This window comes from Delphinus delphis, chromosome 20 (genome assembly GCF_949987515.2).
Source record: "Delphinus delphis chromosome 20, mDelDel1.2, whole genome shotgun sequence".
Classification (NCBI taxonomy): Eukaryota; Metazoa; Chordata; class Mammalia; order Artiodactyla; family Delphinidae; genus Delphinus; species Delphinus delphis.
The window spans coordinates 49,012,045-49,031,649 of NC_082702.1; the positions used below are offsets into that span (position 1 = coordinate 49,012,045).

Here is a 19,605-nt window from a genome sequence, read left to right on the forward strand (position 1 = left end):
TCACAATATGAAAACAAAAAAGTTAAATAATAAAGTTTCGGCTAGCCAAGAACACGGGAGTCTTCATTCACCAGCGCCTGAGCCCCTCTCTCTTGTTCAGTCACGATGTATCACGTACATCACACTAACTACATCCTCAGCTGGGCTTTCTCACATTTTCTTTCTTCTAGCCACGCCAGAGCATGACCACGGTGTGTCTGAACACACACAAACTCTTCTGTCAGTTACAGACACTTCTCAGTTGCAACACAAGATGAAATCGACCCAGATCACCATTTATTGTCTCACAGATGACTGAATCCTGAGACAAGCATCATTTATACCAATATTCTTGATCTCGAGCCCAACAGCTGAGGATTACACAAGAGGAAATAACGCTCGTCCCAAATCTTTTTAAGTGTCCTGCCTTCCTGGATGCCACACGTAATCCCACCAGCCCCTGAACACACCACATCACACTCAGAAAGGACGCCTTATGTGAGCAGGACAACATGAACAGATTAGTTGAAAGAAAACAAGAGGCCTCCCTTCCACAGGGAAGGTTGGGCTTCCCAGGGCAGTGAACACACTTTTGCATTAAATACGGTTTTCCCTGTTTCAAAGCACTGTGGAGGCACGCAGCTTGTTAGATTTATATAAAGCCTGGTCTCTCAAGACTTTCCAAAGCGAATGGCATCCATCACATTAATTTCCTTGGGGGATCGTCTCAAACATGGAAAATGAAGAGGCCCAGACCATTAAACATCAAAAGAACGTTCTAAATGGTAATTAAAGTTCTTTTAGATAGATTTTCTTTTTCTGGGAGCAGATTAGAGTAATTCAATTGAGAATATTATACGTATCAAAGCTGACAGTGTGAATGTGTGGAGTTGGCTGCAAGAGCACTTAGGATTGCAGACATCTGTTCATTCCAGTTATACAAAACACAGGAAAGAGGGAGTAGGGGGTGCTTACCAAGCCGGCACATGTAGACACGGCGACGGAGGACAAGCTGTCGTTTCTGATAAATCCCTGATAGAAACATCTTGGCACCACGGGTTCCCGAGTCTCTGAAGCACCATCTTTTCCAAGTACCTGGACAATAAAGTGACTGCTCAAGATTGCCGAGGGCTTAAGTTCTAAGTGTAGTTCCTGTCCAAATGCTGAAAATCGGTAATGCAGGGAGCTGCTGGCACTCTGCGCCGACCGCTTTTTCCTGCCGCTGTGCAAAATGTCGTGTGAAACATATGACCCGCCCGAGTCCACTTCTACCGGCGTGACAAAGACGTAATCTGCAATGGGAAAGGTTTCGCTGTCAGCACCCACGGCCCGCAGTGCCCGAGGGTCCCTTTCCGAAAGGCTGGCAAAGAGCAACACACAGCTGAAAGGTACTTGTTCTTTTGCCACGCACCTAAACTACCTATAATTCAGAGCAGCTCATGACAAGGGGAATTGTGTGATCTTGACAATTAGCTCTGCCACAGCAATTCCTACAGAAACTGTAAGTCAGGCACCATCTTGTAGAACGTCAAGAATGTTTCTGGAAAATGCCACAACTCTCATGGTCTGCAGAGAGAGATGGACTTTTTATATATTAGTCATAGAGTCATCCATACGTAAAAATTGATTTGGGGGAGACAGTATTAATAACTATAAAAACCACAAAGCCAAGAAAGGAACACTTTTTTCCAAGATGATACCTTTGTGCTTAAACTACATTGGGAGCATTGGGGTGGGGGGGACAGAGTTTAAATTTCAAATGTAACTCACAGCACTGAGTAACTTGAGATGAATTCTCAGGTAATTAACAAGTAACTGTAGTTTTATGTTTCCAATATTAATTATACGTGATAATAAAACTCCAGCACTTGTATCACTCAGCGTTTTACAAACGAGCTTTCCCTGGGACAATTCCATTTAATTGTAAGCATAAAATAGAGTGGATACATAAAAATGCCTCGAAATTGTCAGAACTTCCCACTACAGTCTGTTGCTGAAAATTGCTCAGACATGTTGGTGGGGGCGTGTCAGATCAGGGGACACCTGGAAAGACGTGTTTAAAAATACCTTCACTGTTGCTCCCTAGAGCAGCGCTAATTACTGCTTGTCCCAGAGAAGAGAAGTTAAACAACAATTTGCTGCTTGAAAAAACGAGGCTAGCAAACTGTTTTCTATCACACGACATTGAAACTGAAAAGTATCATCCCACAAGATGATCTGGAATATGCCCTCTGCGCATTAAAAAACGCTCTGTATTTCCACTTTCTAGGCACAGAATGGGAAACTAATTTGGACCGTGTTTAGAAAGATTCTGAATAACCAAGAGGCATGTTTGAGTCACTTGGGTCCTTGGTTACTGGAGGAGGAAAAGCAAGAGGAATTTCCCTTTTCCCGAAATAGTCAACAACCGGAAAAAAGAAAAAAAAAAGAAAAAAAAAACAAGAAGAGAAAAGAAAGAAAAAAAGCTAAGGAATGAACAGAAGCCCTGTAGCTAGCAGGGATCAACGAGTGATATCCTAATTGGTCCTACATTAAAAAAAAAAATCCCAATATGATAATAATTTTCAACTATGTTCTGTGTATGAACCATCTGTTACTCATATTGCTTGAGAAATTCATTCTTACAAGGTTCTTGCCGTTCTCCCCCATTTTCTTCTTCACTCCTTTAACTAGAAATACTACCTAATTGACATGCATATTAAAAAGCAATTGAAAAAAATGTTTTTCTCTTAACCTTAAAAAAATTGAGTGGGATATACATGATTTCTCTTCTCTTTAAAATTGCTACTCTGCCGTTTTCCTGGTATGTGGCTTTTGATTAAACACAGCTTTTTCTTAGGGACAAACCACCTTCTCCCTCCCCCATACTAAAACCTAATTGTGAAAAGCATCCCTGACATGTGCTCAGACACAGTCTCTGTAAGTTGATTCTTACCTCCTTGACCAAAGCCATCTGAAACTCTGCCTGCTCTTAGCTGGGAGAACACGCAGAAGCCTTATCCAGCCAGCGGTCTGCAGAATCAGCCTGCAAAGCCCCCCACCCAGACACCTGCTACTAGTTTGTTTCCAAGGGGAGAATGAACAAGCAAGCTGATGGTAATATTCAGTCCTTGATGGGAAGAGGGGCAGTCAGGGCCCCTGTAGTGAGTGATCTGATTAATCGGCTCAGGGGCTACCTAAAGATGAGGTCCTTACAGGTGGTAGCTGGAATGGAGAGGACCTCCAGCCATTTGGCCCTGATGAAACAATGAGGGGTTGTTTTAGAAACTGCAGCCAGCTTTTCTGGTTGGACAAAAGGCGAATTTCTCAAGGGCAAATTCCTGGCTCTCCCCTGTCCCCTCACTCACCCACTCCCTGGCGGCACAGCCTTTCTCCATGACTCTGCCATCCCCCCTCTCCCCAGTATGATCCCTGGTCCCCTGAGAGGAGGAGATAACCCTGCAAGACTAAAAAATGATAAAACCCCAGCTAGACATCAAGGTCTTGCTATAGAAACCTTGGATCAGGAATCAGCTGTTCTCCAGTAGCCCATGGGAACAATGGAAACAAGGATTTTCCTTCCAGGTGCCAGGGAGAAGTTAATAAATGACAGAAGTAAAGAGTGTTCTGGAAGTCTGAAGCGAGGGAACTTCAAAGGAGATAAAGCAAACCCCCCCGCCCCCCCACCAGAGGCTACCTGCTTTCCTCTCTCTAAAAGTGATCTTTGGGAATCAATGATACGAGAGAAGAGAAAAGGGAGAAAGAAGGAAGGAAAGGGAGAAAGGGGACAGGAGTGAAGGGGGGGAAGGAAGATGGGGGAGGAAAGAAGATGGGGGAAGAAGGGGGCATGTCCTTTCCCGGAAGAGGAAGGAGATGAGGACGGTGCCCTTTGATACCAGCTACCTAGTCAATATCCACTCACTTTCTAATTTCTCACCACAGCACGGATTTTTTTTTTTTAAACCAGCCGTCTGTGAACGAGGGAAAGTATTGTTTTCTCATTTATGTGACTTGCAGCTTGAGGCACTGATTCTTCCGATAAGTTCAGAGTCCGGGCCACATCCCCCTCTCCAAACAGGAACCGTTTCCAGGACGCGCGCACACCTGCCACGTGGGGGGGAGGGGTGGCCTCGTCTGCCCTTTCTCTCTTTGGGGGGAAGGAAAGGACAAAGTGCCTGGAGAAGCCCTTCTGCGGGGTGGGGGCGGGGGGGCGAATACGAACCGTGGTTTAATCCGCTGCCGCCGCCGCCTCGGCTGTCACTGGCTAAGGCTGCGGCGACCGACGCACAGCAAAGGCAGCAGAGCTGGAGCGCCTGCAAGAGAAAAGGTGACACCGTGCGTGAGGGGCGCGGCGGGGCTGGGGTCCCCGGCCACCCGCCATCGGCGCCTCCCCGCCGGGCACCTGCCTTGGCCACGCGCCCCCGTCCCGCCGGCCCCCACGGCGGGCCCGAGCGGGCGGCGGGGAGGGCGCACGCGAGCAGGAGGGCGCACTCCATGGTCAGGTGCGGGCGCGGCGGCTGCGGGCGGCGCACATCCTCCCCGCCGCCCCGGAGCGCGGCGCTCCAGGTGCGGCGCCAGGTGGGAGCTGCCGCCGCTCACATCGCGGGCCGGGAGCGCCGGGCCTCCCCGGCTCCGGCAGCTCGCGCGCCCTCCCTCCCGCCGGCGCCGGCCTGCACAGCGCCGCCTGCGGCTCCTGGAGGCGGCACGGGGGAGCCCCGGACCAGGGCTGGCGCGCGCCTCCGAGCGCAGACGGCCGGGGGACTCTGTTCGCGCCTGCCCTCCCGTCAGTGCGTCTGTCTGTGTCGGGGTGAGCGTCTGAGGCTCCCGGGGCCAGCAGAGCCAGCTGGCTCCCCCAGCGCGCCGGAGCCGAGCGCCCGCCTCTCCACCGCACGGTGATTGGCGACCAGCGGCTCCCGGGCCCGTCCGAGCCCCCGGGCTGGTGCAAGGGCGTGGGATTCCCCGCTCCCGCTCCGAGGGAGGGGGCGCACGGGGAGGGGAGGCTGGGGGAGAGGAAGGGGGAGGGAGGGAGCGACCGCCGAGGGAGGGAGGAGAGCGCCCTGGGCCAGGCTGGGAAAACGTCACTGAAGCGCACGGAGGGATGAGCCGAGCAGGGCGGCACTCAGGTGAGTGGCGCGACTTCTCTCGCTGCCGGTGCAGACTTCTGTTTTACAAGTCTCCTGGCGAGACAGCCCAGGTATTTAGCGTTCTCAGTACCTCCAAAGGGCCAGCTGCCCTCCTCTGCTTTATCTCGCTCACCTCGGACCCTCTCCTTGCAAAGGTGGGCCTTATTAACCCCTTGATAAGGTTGAGGAAACCGGGCTTGGCTGGGCTCCAGAGTACCTCGCTACCCAGAGAGCAATCCCGGTAACTCGCAAATCTCAGGCGGCCTGGAGGGCTGGAAGCAAGAGCCTTGCCACCGGCTGCAGCGTGTGAAAACCCAGGCTGGCCGGCGGTGGCCTCACCTCTTCAAGTGACCGCGTTTCCAGCTCCTCAAGATTGAATCCTGGCCCCAGACCCCGCAACGTGCAGAAATGAGCCGTAACATACACTGCTGCCATCGCCACGAATGCGCATCCCCTCTGCCGGGTGCCTGCTGATTACACGCCACGTTTATTTGATCTTTCGATCCCCACTGTTTGCAGTGATGAACAAAATATATTCTCCTCACAGGCTAATGGAAAAGACCCTCAAGGAATAACTCGACCATACCAGAACCAAAATGATCACAAATAGTCTACAGGAAAAGAATGGGGTCCTAAGTTAGAAAGAATAAGAGCAGAATCTAATTTAATTGGAGGGGGTCTAAGAGTGGGCGTGTAACTGTAAGATGTCTGTTAGGAGCTGACATTTCAAAGAGGACCAAAGAGAGGGGGTCAGTTTTATAAAGAAAGAAAGGAGTGAGGTCTTGCATGTCCGGAGACGGAGCACAGTGTAAGTGAAGGTCTTGAAGTAGGAAACGTACCTGCCATGATGGAAGGCCTACAGGCCGGAGGGAGAGACAGAAATAGCAGATGGCCAGGTCAACAGGACCTTGTGGGCTGTGGGTGAAGCATGTAAGAAATTTAGATTTAAGATTGTGTGTGTGTGTGTGTGTGTGTTCAGGGTCTGTTTCACTGGATGCATCAGTGAAGATCTAAAGCTGGGGCTAGAAAAGCAGAGAAGGTGGCACAGCTTCTGTGTGGAAAGGCCTCACAGTGAGAAAATCTAGGTTAAACAAATCACGTGGGTTTCACGACGTAATCTGTTTAAGCTCTTGTGGCCTCCATTGTATAATCTGTAAAACGGGAGTTCAGCACAATCTAGCAAAAGCATCGCAAGGATTAAGTGCATGTCCTTCTGAGCCCTTTATAAGTGGGCTTTAAAAATAAGAACAGACGGTACCCGGAATTGCTTTTGCTTATCCATCTTATGTCACACTTGAATGTGCATCAAAATCACCCATGATGCTGGCTTAAAATACAGATGCCTGGGCCACCAGCCGTGGACGTTCTGATTCAGGAGATTCGGTGTTGGGCCCAAATATGCATTTGTAGCAAGCAGCTGTGGGTGATTCTGACCCAGGTAACTTCAGTGCTTTATGCTTCTAAAGGACGCTGGAGGGGTGCGTGGTGTGCTCACACTTGGCCCAGTGAAACCATGTCCCTGATCTGCATCTCTCCCGTGAGACACCTTTGCATGGAGTCATCCACACCCCTTTGGTCTTGCTCTTTTGCGACCAGGAGTAGAGGTTCCTCACCATGGTCAGGGCTTGAGTCTCAGAGAACACTTCTTACCTGTGCTTCTCACCCTCTGCACTATTGACCTTGGGGGCTGGATAATTCTCTGTGGTGGAAGCCATCCTGTGCATTGTAGGATGTTAAGCAGCGTCCCTGGTCTCTACCCACTACATGCCAGTAGCACCCTCAGAATTGTGATAAAACGTTGTGATGTTACTAGATGTCCCTGGGAAACCAAATCACCCCTAGTGAGAACCTGGATGAATAGTGTGGACTCCAGTCCTACTCTGTGGCATTTTTCTCCATTGATGTGGAGCCTCATAGCTTCTCATTCAATGGGACAAGTATTTGTTGAGTGCCCACCGCTGAGGGACTGGAGCCTCCTCTTGAACTTCCTCTAAGTGTCCCATCCCCCACTGATTTTACAGCTCTTCTCCCGTACCCTCGGACACGTTTGCACCCAGGAGATCCCGACCCTCCATGGTTTGGTACAGAAATCAAGACCCCCGTCTCATATACTCCTATGTGAGCAAAACTTCCCATTCCATTCATTTGCAGATGCCTGGGTCCAATTTATTCTGTAGGGCTGACACACAAACACTGCAAGCTCCAACTTCTGGGACGATTTTCCACACTCGATATTCCAGGAACTAGCCCTGCAATATGTATACATTGCCTCTAGATGGTGACAGAGAGGCGGGAGCACATGGTCCTTTCAGCTGTGAACTGCAAAGGAGCACCAGCTTCTAAATTACTTGGAAATCTAAATCTGAGCTGATTTTAAAACTATAAATCTAAGACACTATAAAGAATATCTAAAGTTCATAGTAATCTGTCTCAGTCCATTTGACATGCTATAACAGAATACCACAGCCTAGGTGGATTAGAAACAACAGACACATATTTCTTACAGTTCTGGAGGCTGGGAAGTTCAAGATCAAGGCACCAGCAGATTCGGTTGGTGTCTGGTGAGATCCTGCTTCTTGGTTCATAGATGGCCTTTTTGCTGTGTCCTCACAAGGTGGCAGGGGCGAGGGATCTCTCCTATAAGGGCACTAATCCCTTTCATGAGGCCTCGGCCCTCATGACCCCTCATGACCCTCATGACCCCTCATGACCTCCCGAAGCCCTCCCTTCTAAATGCCATCATACTGTGGATTAGGTTTCAATATATGAGTTTGGGAGAGGGATACAAACATTGCATGAACAAATGGGGAAAAGAAAAAAATGATCCCTTTCATGATGTATTCTGTCATACTTAGCCCAGACCCTGGCACAGAGAAGACATTCAGTAAGTATTTGTAGGAAGGAAGGAAGGAAGGAAGGAAGGAAGGGAGGGAGGGAGGAAGGAAGGGAGGAAAGAGAAAGAGAGGAAGGAAGGGAGGGAGGGACAGAGGGGCAGAGTGAGGGAGGGAGGGAATGGTGGAGAAATGGAAATGGAGAGATCACACAGTTTCACTCTTTTCCATCCTTTAAAATCAGTGGCACAGTTCTAGGTATTGGTTTCTCATCTTTTTACACCGACATAAGTTTAACCTCTTTTTCAAGATAATATGCTTTAAGTCACATACCTCCTCCTGGTCAGAGCAAGAAATAAATGGTGATCCCTGTTATTGATTCACTTTTTCCTTGATCTCTGCTCCATGAGGATGCAAGGGTCTCTTGCACAGAAAGGAAGAAACGTTTAGCCCCTCTCCCATCACAGCTGACTTTCACAGAGGGATGCTGCCCCTCCTCTGGCATTTTAAAGCTGCACTGAATGGTAGAAGGCATTTTCATGTCCAAAGAGAAAGATGTCCAAAGCCAAGTATCCGAACCTAGAACGGGGTAACCTAGAAACAGTAAACGGGACTTATTTCAACACAGTAGCCAAAAAGAAAAATAAAGAGATGGAAACGGATTTCCATCCTTGAGCCCTGAGAGGCAAGGGCTGCCTCCTGGCCAATGTCTCAGAAAACAAGGTGCAGTTACAACCGCGTCCTCAAAAACAGTGGGGAGGGGGAAAGGGAGGAGGACAGAGCAGCATCTTCTTTAGAGATAACCATCCAGAAAGATAAAGTGTTTCCTTCACCATGCAAAATAAAGAGTGAAATTCAAGCAAATGACACGCATAGACGGGTTTTCATTAGTGACAGGAGATCGTCCGCAAACCCAATTTAGGAACTACCAACTGTTCTCTCAGCTCAAATTATATTTAGTCGATCATGCCGCTTTCCTGGGACACAGGCATCAATTTCTTCTCTTTGCAACCTGCGCTTGTCTGACTGTCTCTATGTTAAGACTTTCTCTATTCATCTCAGCTTCCCTTGCTCTGTCTACATGTGCTGCTTCACGGCTCTATTTTCAGCCCTTTCCCAAGCCCTACAATTAAAAGTAGCTTGTCTGTTCCAGACTGGAGAGGCAACACTACAACTAGACTCCCTATTCCCACAGACGAACTCAAGGCCAAGTTCTGCACTCTCTGTGCAGCAAAGAATGGAGCATATATTTTGCCAAAGCTCTGGAAAATCTCAGGCTGCCGGAGAAAGGGAAATGACTCTTGTCTACATGAAGTATTCTCTCCTTCTCAACCACCAGATCTCATCACGCGCAGGCTTAGACATCTGCCCCGATGACTCCCAAACTCACAGATTTAACACCAGCCCATCTGCCCGAAGCCCGGGACAGCCAAGATTGGGAACAACTACTGCTAATCAAAATCACCTGGGCAGTTGTTAGACCTGACATTTCTGGGCATCCCTATGAATATTCCAATTAAGTGGGTCTGGGATGAAGCCCAGACAACTGTCTTTGAACCAACACCTGGGTGTTTCTGATGTAACTAAATATATTACAAACCCGTAATTGTGGCCCACTGTACTTACACCTCCATGTGAATGCCAGCACTGCTTCCTAGCCAATAGGGTTTAAAGCTTCTGAGATGCCTTCGAGTCTTTTTTTATTCACGGAGAAAGCAAAGTATAATAGAAAGAATAAAGGACGGGCTTGGGATTGGCTCCTTGATACAGTTATGAGCAGGAAGGATTTGTTATTTGATTAGATCTTTGAATTTTGGAGAGAGTGATTTGCCTTCTAAACATTTCCATCTCCATTCTTCTGGTTTAATCCGTGATTTAGACCTGCCCAAACATACTAACACTTTCTTTTGGGCAAAAAATGTCTGGCCAAAGCGGGGTTGGGGGGGGGGGGGCGCGGTGGTCTGGACTCAAGTGTGGCTTGTTAGAATCATTTGCTGGTGCTGATCTACACAATTTGAGAGAATAAACCGTGTTTCAGCTGAGGTTGTCACGATATGTGATTAAAGCCTGGATATTGCAGCAGCCATCCCCTTGAGCTGCAAAAATGAAATCCATCGAGGAGGAAGGAAAGAGGAAAATATGCACGCTCCAGTTTGAGACCATGATTCTCGTACCTGCGCCTTTAATCCTTGAAATCACTGCCATTTAAGCCAAGAAAGCTCTTTCCAATTCCTTTGCCTTTTAAGTTGGTTTGTATTGGGTTTCAGTCAAAGTAGTCCTTGTATTTTTGCTATGTGACCTTGAACGCAGTCTTTTATGTGTTCCTCTGTCACACAGGCTGAACGATCCTTATTTCACATCTTTTTTTTTCATGAGGGTTGAATAAAACAGAAAATGTCTGATGCAGAACCCCAAACCACTGGTGCTTGTTAAATGATAGCTCTTCTCCCCTTTTTTGGGAACTTCTTTGAACCTTATTCCTGTAGCCACTCCACTTCCTTCAGCTGTGAACTATTGCTTAGAGATGGATGTCATCTGAATATTCTTTCATCTAAACTCCAGGCTGGATCCTGATATCTTCCATTAGATTTAAGGGCTGCAGCTCCTAGACACGGTGTGCATTCAAAAATGGTGCACCCGTAAGTTTGTTTTCGAAGTCTGTGAGCCTGTCTCCGGTTTGTAAATAAGTTAATTTGTATCATCTTTTTAGATTCCACGTATAGTATGATATCATATCATGTGATATTTATCTTTCTCTGTGTATGTATAACTGAATCACTTTGCTGTACACCTGAAACTAACACAACACTGTAAATCAACTGTACCCCAACATAAAATAAAAATTAAATGAAAAAAATGGTTTGCCCTTCTGAGGCAGCATTCGAAGTAAAGTAGCCAAAATTTGGAAGCTGTGCAAATTAGGACAAGAGTGCGCCTCTGGGCTACTGACTCCTTTGGGGGCAGGATTTAGAAGCCTAGGACCTATTGGATTCCATTTCAATTCAAGCCCAGGCAGGACACAGCCATCCACAGTGCCCAGCTTGGGTTGCAATCTTTTCTTAAGCCTTTCCTTATCTTGGCTTGGGGAAGTGAATGGGAGCAGAGATTCATCCCACTCACTGCTGAGTGCTGCATTACAATTTCTAAATGACCGATTTCATCATTTCCCCCCATGTACTCAGCATCCTTCCCATGTGTTCCCACTCTCTCGGAGTGCCCTTTCAAAAGGCTGGACCGTGTAGGTGAAGGTAAATGCATTGGTCATTTACCCTTCACTTCTTCTGCCCTCAGTCTCCTGAAACTGTCCCCACTAAGGCCAAACTCCAAAGGGTAATTTCATAATCATGAGATGAGAAAAGCTATTTTAAAATAAGAGAAATAAAATCAACTATACTTCAACAAAAAAATAAATTACAGGGCTTCCCTGGTGGCGCAGTGGTTGAAAGTCCGCCTGCCGATGCACGGGACACGGGTTCGTGCCCCGGTCCGGGAAGATCCCACATGCCGCGGAGCGGCTGGGCCCGTGAGCCATGGCCGCTGAGCCTGCGCGTCCGGAGCCTGTGCTCCGCAGCGGGAGAGGCCACAGGGGTGAGAGGCCCGCGCACCGCAAAAAATAAATAAATAAATAAATTACCAAATACAGAGAGATCAGAATGTGTAAACCCTGCTCCTTTCACTCAGAGAGAACCATTAAAAATGTTTGCGAGAGAGAGAAACTGAGCCCCTGGCAGTGTGTCGTCTTTAAATTGTTGTAGCACTTGAAATTCACGGTCACTGCTTCCTTTTCAAAAACCTCTCACCTGCTCAGATTCCAGGTCATTACCTTGTCCTGTTTTCTCCTTTCTTGTTTAATTTTTACTTATCAAAAAATTTCCCACCCTTTTTATGTCCGTTAAAGGTTGGCATCCACAGACTTCCATTCCCTCCCCTTGTCTTTTCTCCTAAGATCACCTCTTCCGTTCCTGGACATTCACATCCCATCTGATGTGCCAGTGTCTCCCAGATCTCTTTTTCCAGCTCAAATCTCTGTTCCAAGCTCTAGACACACATTTCTAGCCACTTACAGGGCAGTTTGACTGGCTGCCTCAGAGGCACCTAAACTCAACAAGGCACCAAGCCTGAACCATCAGCTACTCTCCGTCTGCCGCCATCTGCCCAGAACCCCAAGCTGGGAAGTTTGGGCATCTCCCCTGAATTTGGGAGGCAAAGCCGGGAGGGGGGAGATTTATTTTTTTCTGCTGATCAACTTCTTTTATTTTTTAAATTATTTTTAATACAATTTTAAAGGTTACACTCCATTTACAGTTATTACAAAATACTGGCTATATCCCCGTGTTGTACAATACATGCTTGCAGCCCGTCTTACACCCAATAGTTTGTACACCCCACTCCCCGACCCTATAGTGCCCCACCCCCGCTGGAAGTCACTAGTTTGTTCTCTGTATCTGTGGGTCTGTTTTTTTGTGTGTGTTTTTAGGTCTGGTTTTTTTTTGAATTTTATTTATTTTTATACAGCAGGTTCTTATTAGTTACCTATTTTATACATATTAGTGTATACATGTCAATCCCAATCCCCCAGTTCATCCCACCCCCACCCCACCACTTTCCCCCCGTGGTTTGATTTTGTTGTTATATTCACTAGCTTGTTGTATTTTTCGGATGTGGAGGGGGAGATATTTGTCATCAAACCTCAGGATGCCTCAAGATCAGTCCCTCATCCTCACCGTGATTGCTTTAATTCAGGCAGGCCCTCAGCGTGTGTCACCCCTGAGACTGAAGAGAAGGGGCATCTCGTCTAGGACAGACTCCCCTGATCACTGTGGCTGGGTGGGTTGGGCTGAGTTTGGCTGGGTTAAGTCCATCTCCCTGTGTTCCTACAACCTACCATTCCCTCAGCCTCTGATCGGTCAGTGAGACAAGCACAGTGGAGGCCAGACCCCACCCCAACTGTCACCGCCTGCTTAGAGCAGAGACGATGCCATCGACATCTTTGTTTCCAGTACCAGGAACAGGGCTCACTCACGGTGATACTGTGTTGAATGGAAACCTCATTGCCTGGAAGGAAAACAATCCAGGCTGCTGAGACAGCCCTCCTTGGCGAGTCCCAACCAGGGAACCTCATTACTCCCACCTCCTGTGACAGACAGAATCCACCACCCAACTGGCCCCACACCTGCCTGTGAACTAGCTCCAGCTCTTTTTATTGGTTTTCACTCCCTCCCTTATTCCCCAGCATGGCCTCATTTTGTATCCCGTACCTCACCCTCCAGGACACAGTGGTCTTTCTTTTTTCCCCTCCCCTTCCTAACCAAACCGTTCATTCTCGTTGTTGTTCAAGTAAACCTAAGGGCCTTGAGGCTTACCGTGATCATCTCAGCCATAGGACTCCCCAACTCTGCAGATGGCCTCAACCTGGGTGCACACTGGCCAAATCCCAACCCCAGAGATCCTGAATTAGGGGGTCTCAATGCCCATCAGGAGCATTTTTAAAGCCCCCTGGCTCCAGGTGAATGTAAAATGCAGCTAGTCAAGACCCAACCGCTGTCTGTTTCCTCTATATTCAGAGTACAATCCCCGGACCAGCAGGCTTCCCATCACCTGCAGCATCTCAGTTCCAGCCTCGGGCCTGAATCACGTCCTGCGCTAATCAAGAACGTGCATGAGACCCAGGTCCCCGGGTGGTTGTCCACACGTGAACGTTTCAGAAGGGCTGCCGTAGAGTCAAACAGGTAGGATGGCGACACCACTGGGGAAACCTGGATAACCTCGTGCCCTCTAGAAGCCTCAGTCTCCCCATCTACAAGATGGCGATAAAAACAGTACTGTCTCCCAGGGATGGACGGAAGAGAACTAGGGATCTTCATGACCGTCAGGGGCGGCGCTCGATGAAGCACTTGCTAAGTGGCAGTCTCATTAGCATGCATTCTCTCGCTCTCCCTGCCTCTCTCCATCCCTCTCCCTGCGATGGCTGGGGGTGGGCAAAGCAGGTCCACTCTTTATTTCTAGGATGCCAACTGTGTTATCCCGGGAAGCACAGCCAGTAGGAGGCTGGCAGATGCCACAGTCACATCCACATTAAACATTTCCAATTTTAAGCACAAAAGAAGTTCTGTTTCCCTTGATTAACCTGCATCACCTGAACCACCACCCTGATCCGGGCTGCTAGACACCCCATGTACCCAATTACACAATCACCTGCCCACCAGGAGTGCTGTATGGGGCCTGCACCCCGTTGCGCAGGCAGTCTCTTTCCAGAAGCTGCGTAGTCACTTTGGTCCCCACCCTGCCTGAGGCTGGCGTTTCCAAAAGGCTACCGGGCACCATTTCAAGAGGCTGATCACTTAAAACCAAGGACTGGAACTCAACTGGCTTCTGCAAGGAATTAATTGAAGGAATCCAAGGTGCCAGAGGGATCATTGTAAAAGGGATGGGAGGGGGCTGATTTCAAATTTTTATAGGAGTCTGGGATCTATTTAGAGAGGTTCCAAACATCAGGGGTGGTGTCCAGACTACAACCCAATATTTTCTATTGCTCTCTTTCTGAGAGTTCAAGCATCCCCTGCGATTGCATGGAGTCTCTCTGAAAACCTGACATTGAACTGGGACATAATAACAGCCTTGGGACATCAGAGCGCCGGTGCCTGCTCTGCAGTACTGGACGTTTTTATGTGCATTACATTAAGAGCTTCCATCTCTCCGGACAAAGGGGGGAAGCGCTTCCATGGTGGGTGGCCCCAATTAAACCCTGTGCCTAGTGAGTTTCCGCCGAGGCTGACTGGAAGGCAGCCAGCGCTGATTAGAAAGCAGGTACCTCAAATGGCCCAGTGCTGCTATAATGAAAAGCCCTGGAAAACTGCTAAACGACACAGAGGAAAATCATCACAATTAAACCCCCCACCCCACGCTCCCTCATGCCTAAAAAAAAAAAAAAAACCCTTCTTCAGGATTGCCTAAATATTGCTTTGCCCAATGAGTTAACCGTACAGTAAATGAAAGATCTCTTGCAGACATGCAGCTTTGAACACACTGCTCTCATTGGGAAACAGTTCTCTGGTTTAAAAGCACAGAAAGAGAATGCAGACAAAAACAACCCCCCCCCGGCCCCCGCCACAAAGAAAGCAGATAATTTGCCTGACAAGTAGACTGAGAATGGAAGGTCTGCAGATCGGGCTTAAGTTAAAAACAGTAATAAGTATTTGTTTTTTAATGATGACAAGACCAATACAAGCTGTTTTTGAAAACCTCAGAAAAATAAAGTATGATGAGAGAACAAGCGTAATTCACCATCCACCCCTCAAAGATGACCACAGCTATCATGGTACCTTCCTTCTGGAAGCACTGTTTTATATAGTTGAGAACTGCATTCAATATACTTTTGTGAATGGCTTTGTTTCACTAGTATTATATGTGGAATATATGTTGCAGGTATTAAAATTCCCTGCACCACCGTTGTTAATGGTTGGGACATAATCCATCAGAGGAGTGTAACGTAACACACTTAGCAAAACTTTGGAAGCTCTCTTGCTGTAGAACAGCTAAGCTATAACAGTAGCAGCAGCAGGGACGTCGACGCCATTGCCCCCAGAATGGGGAAGAGCGGTGGGGACTCATATTCTGTGAGTCACACTGGGCCAAACGTTTTGCCAGGTAATGTTCTGTAGGATTCCTCATTTCATTGTCCGACAGCACTCCGAGGGGGTCATTCTAATCCCCTTTAACACAGAAGGAAACTGGGGTTCACTGATAGGTAAGGTCACCGGCCAAGGTTACTAAGCTAGTGAGACACAGCCAGGATGATGACGCAAGTGTGTCAGGTTCTCCCTTCATTCTTCCTTCTCATCCATTTGAAGAGACACAGCAGCATACTCAAAGGGCATGAGTTTGGAGTCTAAGTGTCCTTTCACGTACCATGCAAAAGCTAAGCGCCCAATGAATACATATTTCATAAATACCTTTCATTCTACTCTGAATTTCATGAGTACTCTCACTCACAAACCTAAAACCTTTTGTGGACTGCACCCAAAAAACGTTACATTCACGAGGCATATTTTTTTCCCAAGAGCTCCGATTAAAATTTTAATTTTATGTATGAAGGATATCATAGGTTTAGTTAATAACGTAGAACTAGGAAAATTGAAGCACAAAGCAAACGTATGTCTCAGAAAGTTCCACTGTGGTAGACAGAGACTCGAGTTTGGTTGAGAAAGAAATGTAGTGAGGACAATGAAAATAATAGAAGTTACTCCCACTAATTAATTGCTTACTTGGTGGTGGGCCAAACACCGTGAATGTAACAGGGAAGAACAAAATCTGACTCCATGTTGGATCTGTTTCTTTTACTTTGACCTTTGCTTTCCACTGCTTTTGTTCTGTCTATAGCTACTGGCATACACAATGGCCTCCCTTGGGGAACCCTGCCCCTGCCTGAATGTTAAACTAAAGTGCCTTTGTTCAGGCCACAGGGAAACACCCTGACCCTGCCCACCTGTGAATGGCCAGTAAAGAAGAAATTAACACATCCCGTCCCCTAGGATGGCCAAAACCAGGAGATATTTTGCAAGACTTATGGTCTTTTTACTTCCTCACCTCCTCCCCCCCTCTCTGGTCTATAAAAGAAACTGGCACCCAGACCCCGATAACATGGTACTCTAGGACATTAGTCTGCCATCGTCTCAGATGCCCAGCTTTCTGAATAAAGTCTCTATTCCTTGCCTCAACACCTTGTCTCCCAATTTACTGGCCTGTCGTGCAGCGAGAAGAGCAAGCTTAGACTTGGTAACATGAACATTTAAAGAGCAGAAGCATTAAAGTACTCCGTAGCATCGTTGCCTAATCTGGAAAAGGAAAGTAAGAATGTCAAATGCACAAAAAAGTAATTCCTTGCTGACATAATTTGGGTAAGTGTCAGGGGTAGAATCTGAAAGTGGGTCTACTGTTTTTCAGATGCCAGATTCATCTCAGCCTCCTAATTTACTGGGTAGCATGAAGCCTTGGGCCAGTGGGTACAACACGCCCCCGCCCCCCATCACGCCAGCAGGAGTTTCAGGTTTCCAGGGAGTCTCAACAGAAAACACTCTACTCCTGGGATCCAGCAGCAGATGTCTGTGGAGTCATCCCTGAAGGCTTGGCCAGACAAGACCTTAGCTGGGAATGGACAGCATTTGAAATTCATCCTGAACTTTCAGAGTTACATTGCAAAACACCTTCATAATTCACCCGGATTATCCCCGGGTGCTATAACACTCACCTGGCAGGCCACGGGCCTGATGCAAGATGGCATTTCTATGCTCAGATGATCAGGAAAGGGCGCTAAGAGAAGCAAAAATCAGGGGCCTGCTGGAGGGACGAGGAAATTGAGGGCAAAAGCATGGAGAACAAAAGCCAAAGACAATAACTATCAAATGGATGCAATGTAATGTGAAGACAAGTGAACCACTTAAAAGGTGCAAAGAGAGGAAACAGTGTGTGAAAAGGTAGCATCCCGACGTTAAAATTGGTAGGTATTAGATTTTTACAGCTATTTAACTTTGACCCTTATAACAGCCCTGTGAGATTGCTAATAGAAATAGCAATTGATAAACTCTAAGCTAGCACATAGATTAGTCTTTGTGAACCTTTTTAATTCCATCTTTATGTTAAGCCAGATGATGACTAGGTGTACCCTGTCCCTTAAAATGTGACCACAAGTGGTGTGATCCCTGACTCCCTTGTGTTGGGTTGGCCAAGAAGTTCCTTCGGGTTTTTCTGTAAGATGTTACGGGAAACCCCAAACGAACCTTTTGGCCAACCCGATACTATTGGAAGTCTAGTGGCTTTGCCAGAATTGGAATGACTTCTAGACTCTGCCTCGCGTGTTTCCGCTGGCTCTCCCCAAACTCACTACATCCCCGGCTCTCACCTACTCCACTGTTCTCTCCTCTTCTCTGTCCTGCATCAACCCAGACACAGAACACAGCATCTCTTGTTTGCCCAAAACCACTCAAGAAAGGCATTTGTGTGTGTAGCAGTTGTCACTAAAGTTTGGGGACCCAAATGCTTTTTATTTTTGATTGTGGAAAAATACCATCTTGGTCAGGGTTCTCCAGAGAAACAGAAGCAATAGGACACGTGTAGATACATAGGAGAGTTATCATGAGGGATTGGGTTTGGCCCACCCAATTATGGAGGCTGAGAAGCCCCACTGTTACCAAGCCTGTCGCCTGAGAATCATACCCCTGCCCCTCCCTCAAATGGAAAGTAATTGCTCTTATCTAAGTTTCAGGATGAAGCTGCAAAGAGAAAAAACATAAGAACTGGTTAGAACCAGCTAGGCCCAAGATGGCAGAAGATTTGACTTCCAGTCGACCTTGAGCCTCATTACATGCTCATTGTAATACATTAGCATATGCTAAATAACACACACCACAGGCGCCATGACACCCACAGGCGCGATGTTGATGATTGCCGTGACAACAACAGAAAAGCCCATGTAAGGACTGAAAAGGAGAATTGCTTCAGTTCTGGGTCCAAACCATACCCAGGTTCTCAGACAACTCATGAATATTCCTCCTACTCTTTCCAATGCCCCCCTTTTACTTCAACCCTCCAATATATTAGGTGTCTCCCCCCGAATTGGGCTGAGAAGTTGATTTACGAACTAAGTTCCCGCTTCTCCCTTTTTGGCTGTTGAATAAAGCTTGTGCTGTCCCAGTCTCAGCATCGGTTTCTTTATTGGCTGTGCAAATCCGAGCGGAAAATGAACCTCCCTGGCCAAGACAAGGGGTCTTGGCCTGGGATAGGACCCTGGCACGGGTCCAGTCGACCAGTTCATAACCACACAATCGACATCTGCAAGCTGGAGGCCCAGGAAAGCCAGTGCCACAATTCCAGTCCAAGCCTGAAGGCCTGAGAACCAGGCGGGGGCCAGTGGTCTAAGTCCCGGTCCAAAGGCCTGAGAAAACCAGAAGTGCTGATGTCCAAACTCAAGGGAAAGTGTATGTCCCAGCTCAAGCCCAGAGAAGGAATTTACCCTTCCTCCCACTTTTGGGAAATTTTGTTCTATTTAGGCCCTCAGTGAATTGGAAGATGCCTACAGGCATTGGTGGGGACTGATCTCTGAACCTAGGCTAACCAGTCAAATGCTAATCTCTTCCAGAAACACCCTCACAGACACACCCAGAAATAATGTTTTATGGGTTATCTGGGCATCCTTAGCCCAGTCAAGTTGACACAGGGCTTCCCTGGTGGTGCAGTGGTTAAGAATCTGCCTGCCAATGCACGGGACACAGGTTCGAGCCCTGGTCCGGGAAGATCCCACATGCCGCGGAGCAACTAAGCCTGTGCGCCACAACTACTGAGCCTGCTCTCTAGAGCCCACAAGCCACAACTACTGAGCCCATACGCCACAACTACTGAAGCCCTCGTGCCTAGCGCCCGTGCTCTGCAACGAGAGAAGCCACCGCAACGAGAAACCTGCGCACCACAACGAAGAGCAGGCCCCGCTGGCCGCAAACAGAGAAAAGCCCACGTGCAGCAGTGACGACCCAACGCAGCCTAAAATAAATTAAAAAAAAAAAAGTTGACACAGAAAATTAAGCATCATAAGTCCACACAACATGCAATTTACCATTTTAACCACTCGGAAGTGTGCGTTTCAGTGGCATTCAGTGCATCCACAATGTTGTACAACCCTCACCACCATCAGGGGGGTTTAT

The 19,605-nt window shown here is 47.8% G+C and overlaps 1 protein-coding gene and 1 long non-coding RNA gene across 5 annotated transcripts in view; one reads left to right on the forward strand and one right to left on the reverse strand.

The window, feature by feature from the left end:
* ADAMTS18 (ADAM metallopeptidase with thrombospondin type 1 motif 18) overlaps positions 1–4,803 on the reverse strand; it is a 174,657-nt gene extending 169,854 nt beyond the window's left edge. For 2 of the 3 annotated variants that reach the window (XM_060000258.2, XM_060000257.2), the window contains exons 1-2: positions 4,181–4,803; positions 955–1,271 (exon numbers count right to left, since the gene is read on the reverse strand). In XM_060000258.2, the coding sequence (XP_059856241.1) occupies positions 955–1,271; positions 4,181–4,454 (591 nt within the window). In that variant the 5' untranslated portion in view covers positions 4,455–4,803. The remainder of the gene's footprint in view (positions 1–954; positions 1,272–4,180) is intronic. The other variant, XM_060000259.2, reaches the window with a different exon arrangement.
* LOC132416717 (uncharacterized) lies at positions 4,171–18,582 on the forward strand. 2 transcript variants are annotated; one of them, XR_011246319.1, is made up of 4 exons: positions 4,171–4,285; positions 13,477–13,641; positions 16,856–17,408; positions 18,168–18,582. It is a non-coding gene; the product is annotated as an uncharacterized lncRNA (long non-coding RNA). The 2 variants fall into 2 exon arrangements; XR_009517692.1 differs by lacking the exon at positions 4,171–4,285 and adding an exon at positions 4,988–5,081.
* Positions 18,583–19,605: the final 1,023 nt, after the last annotated feature.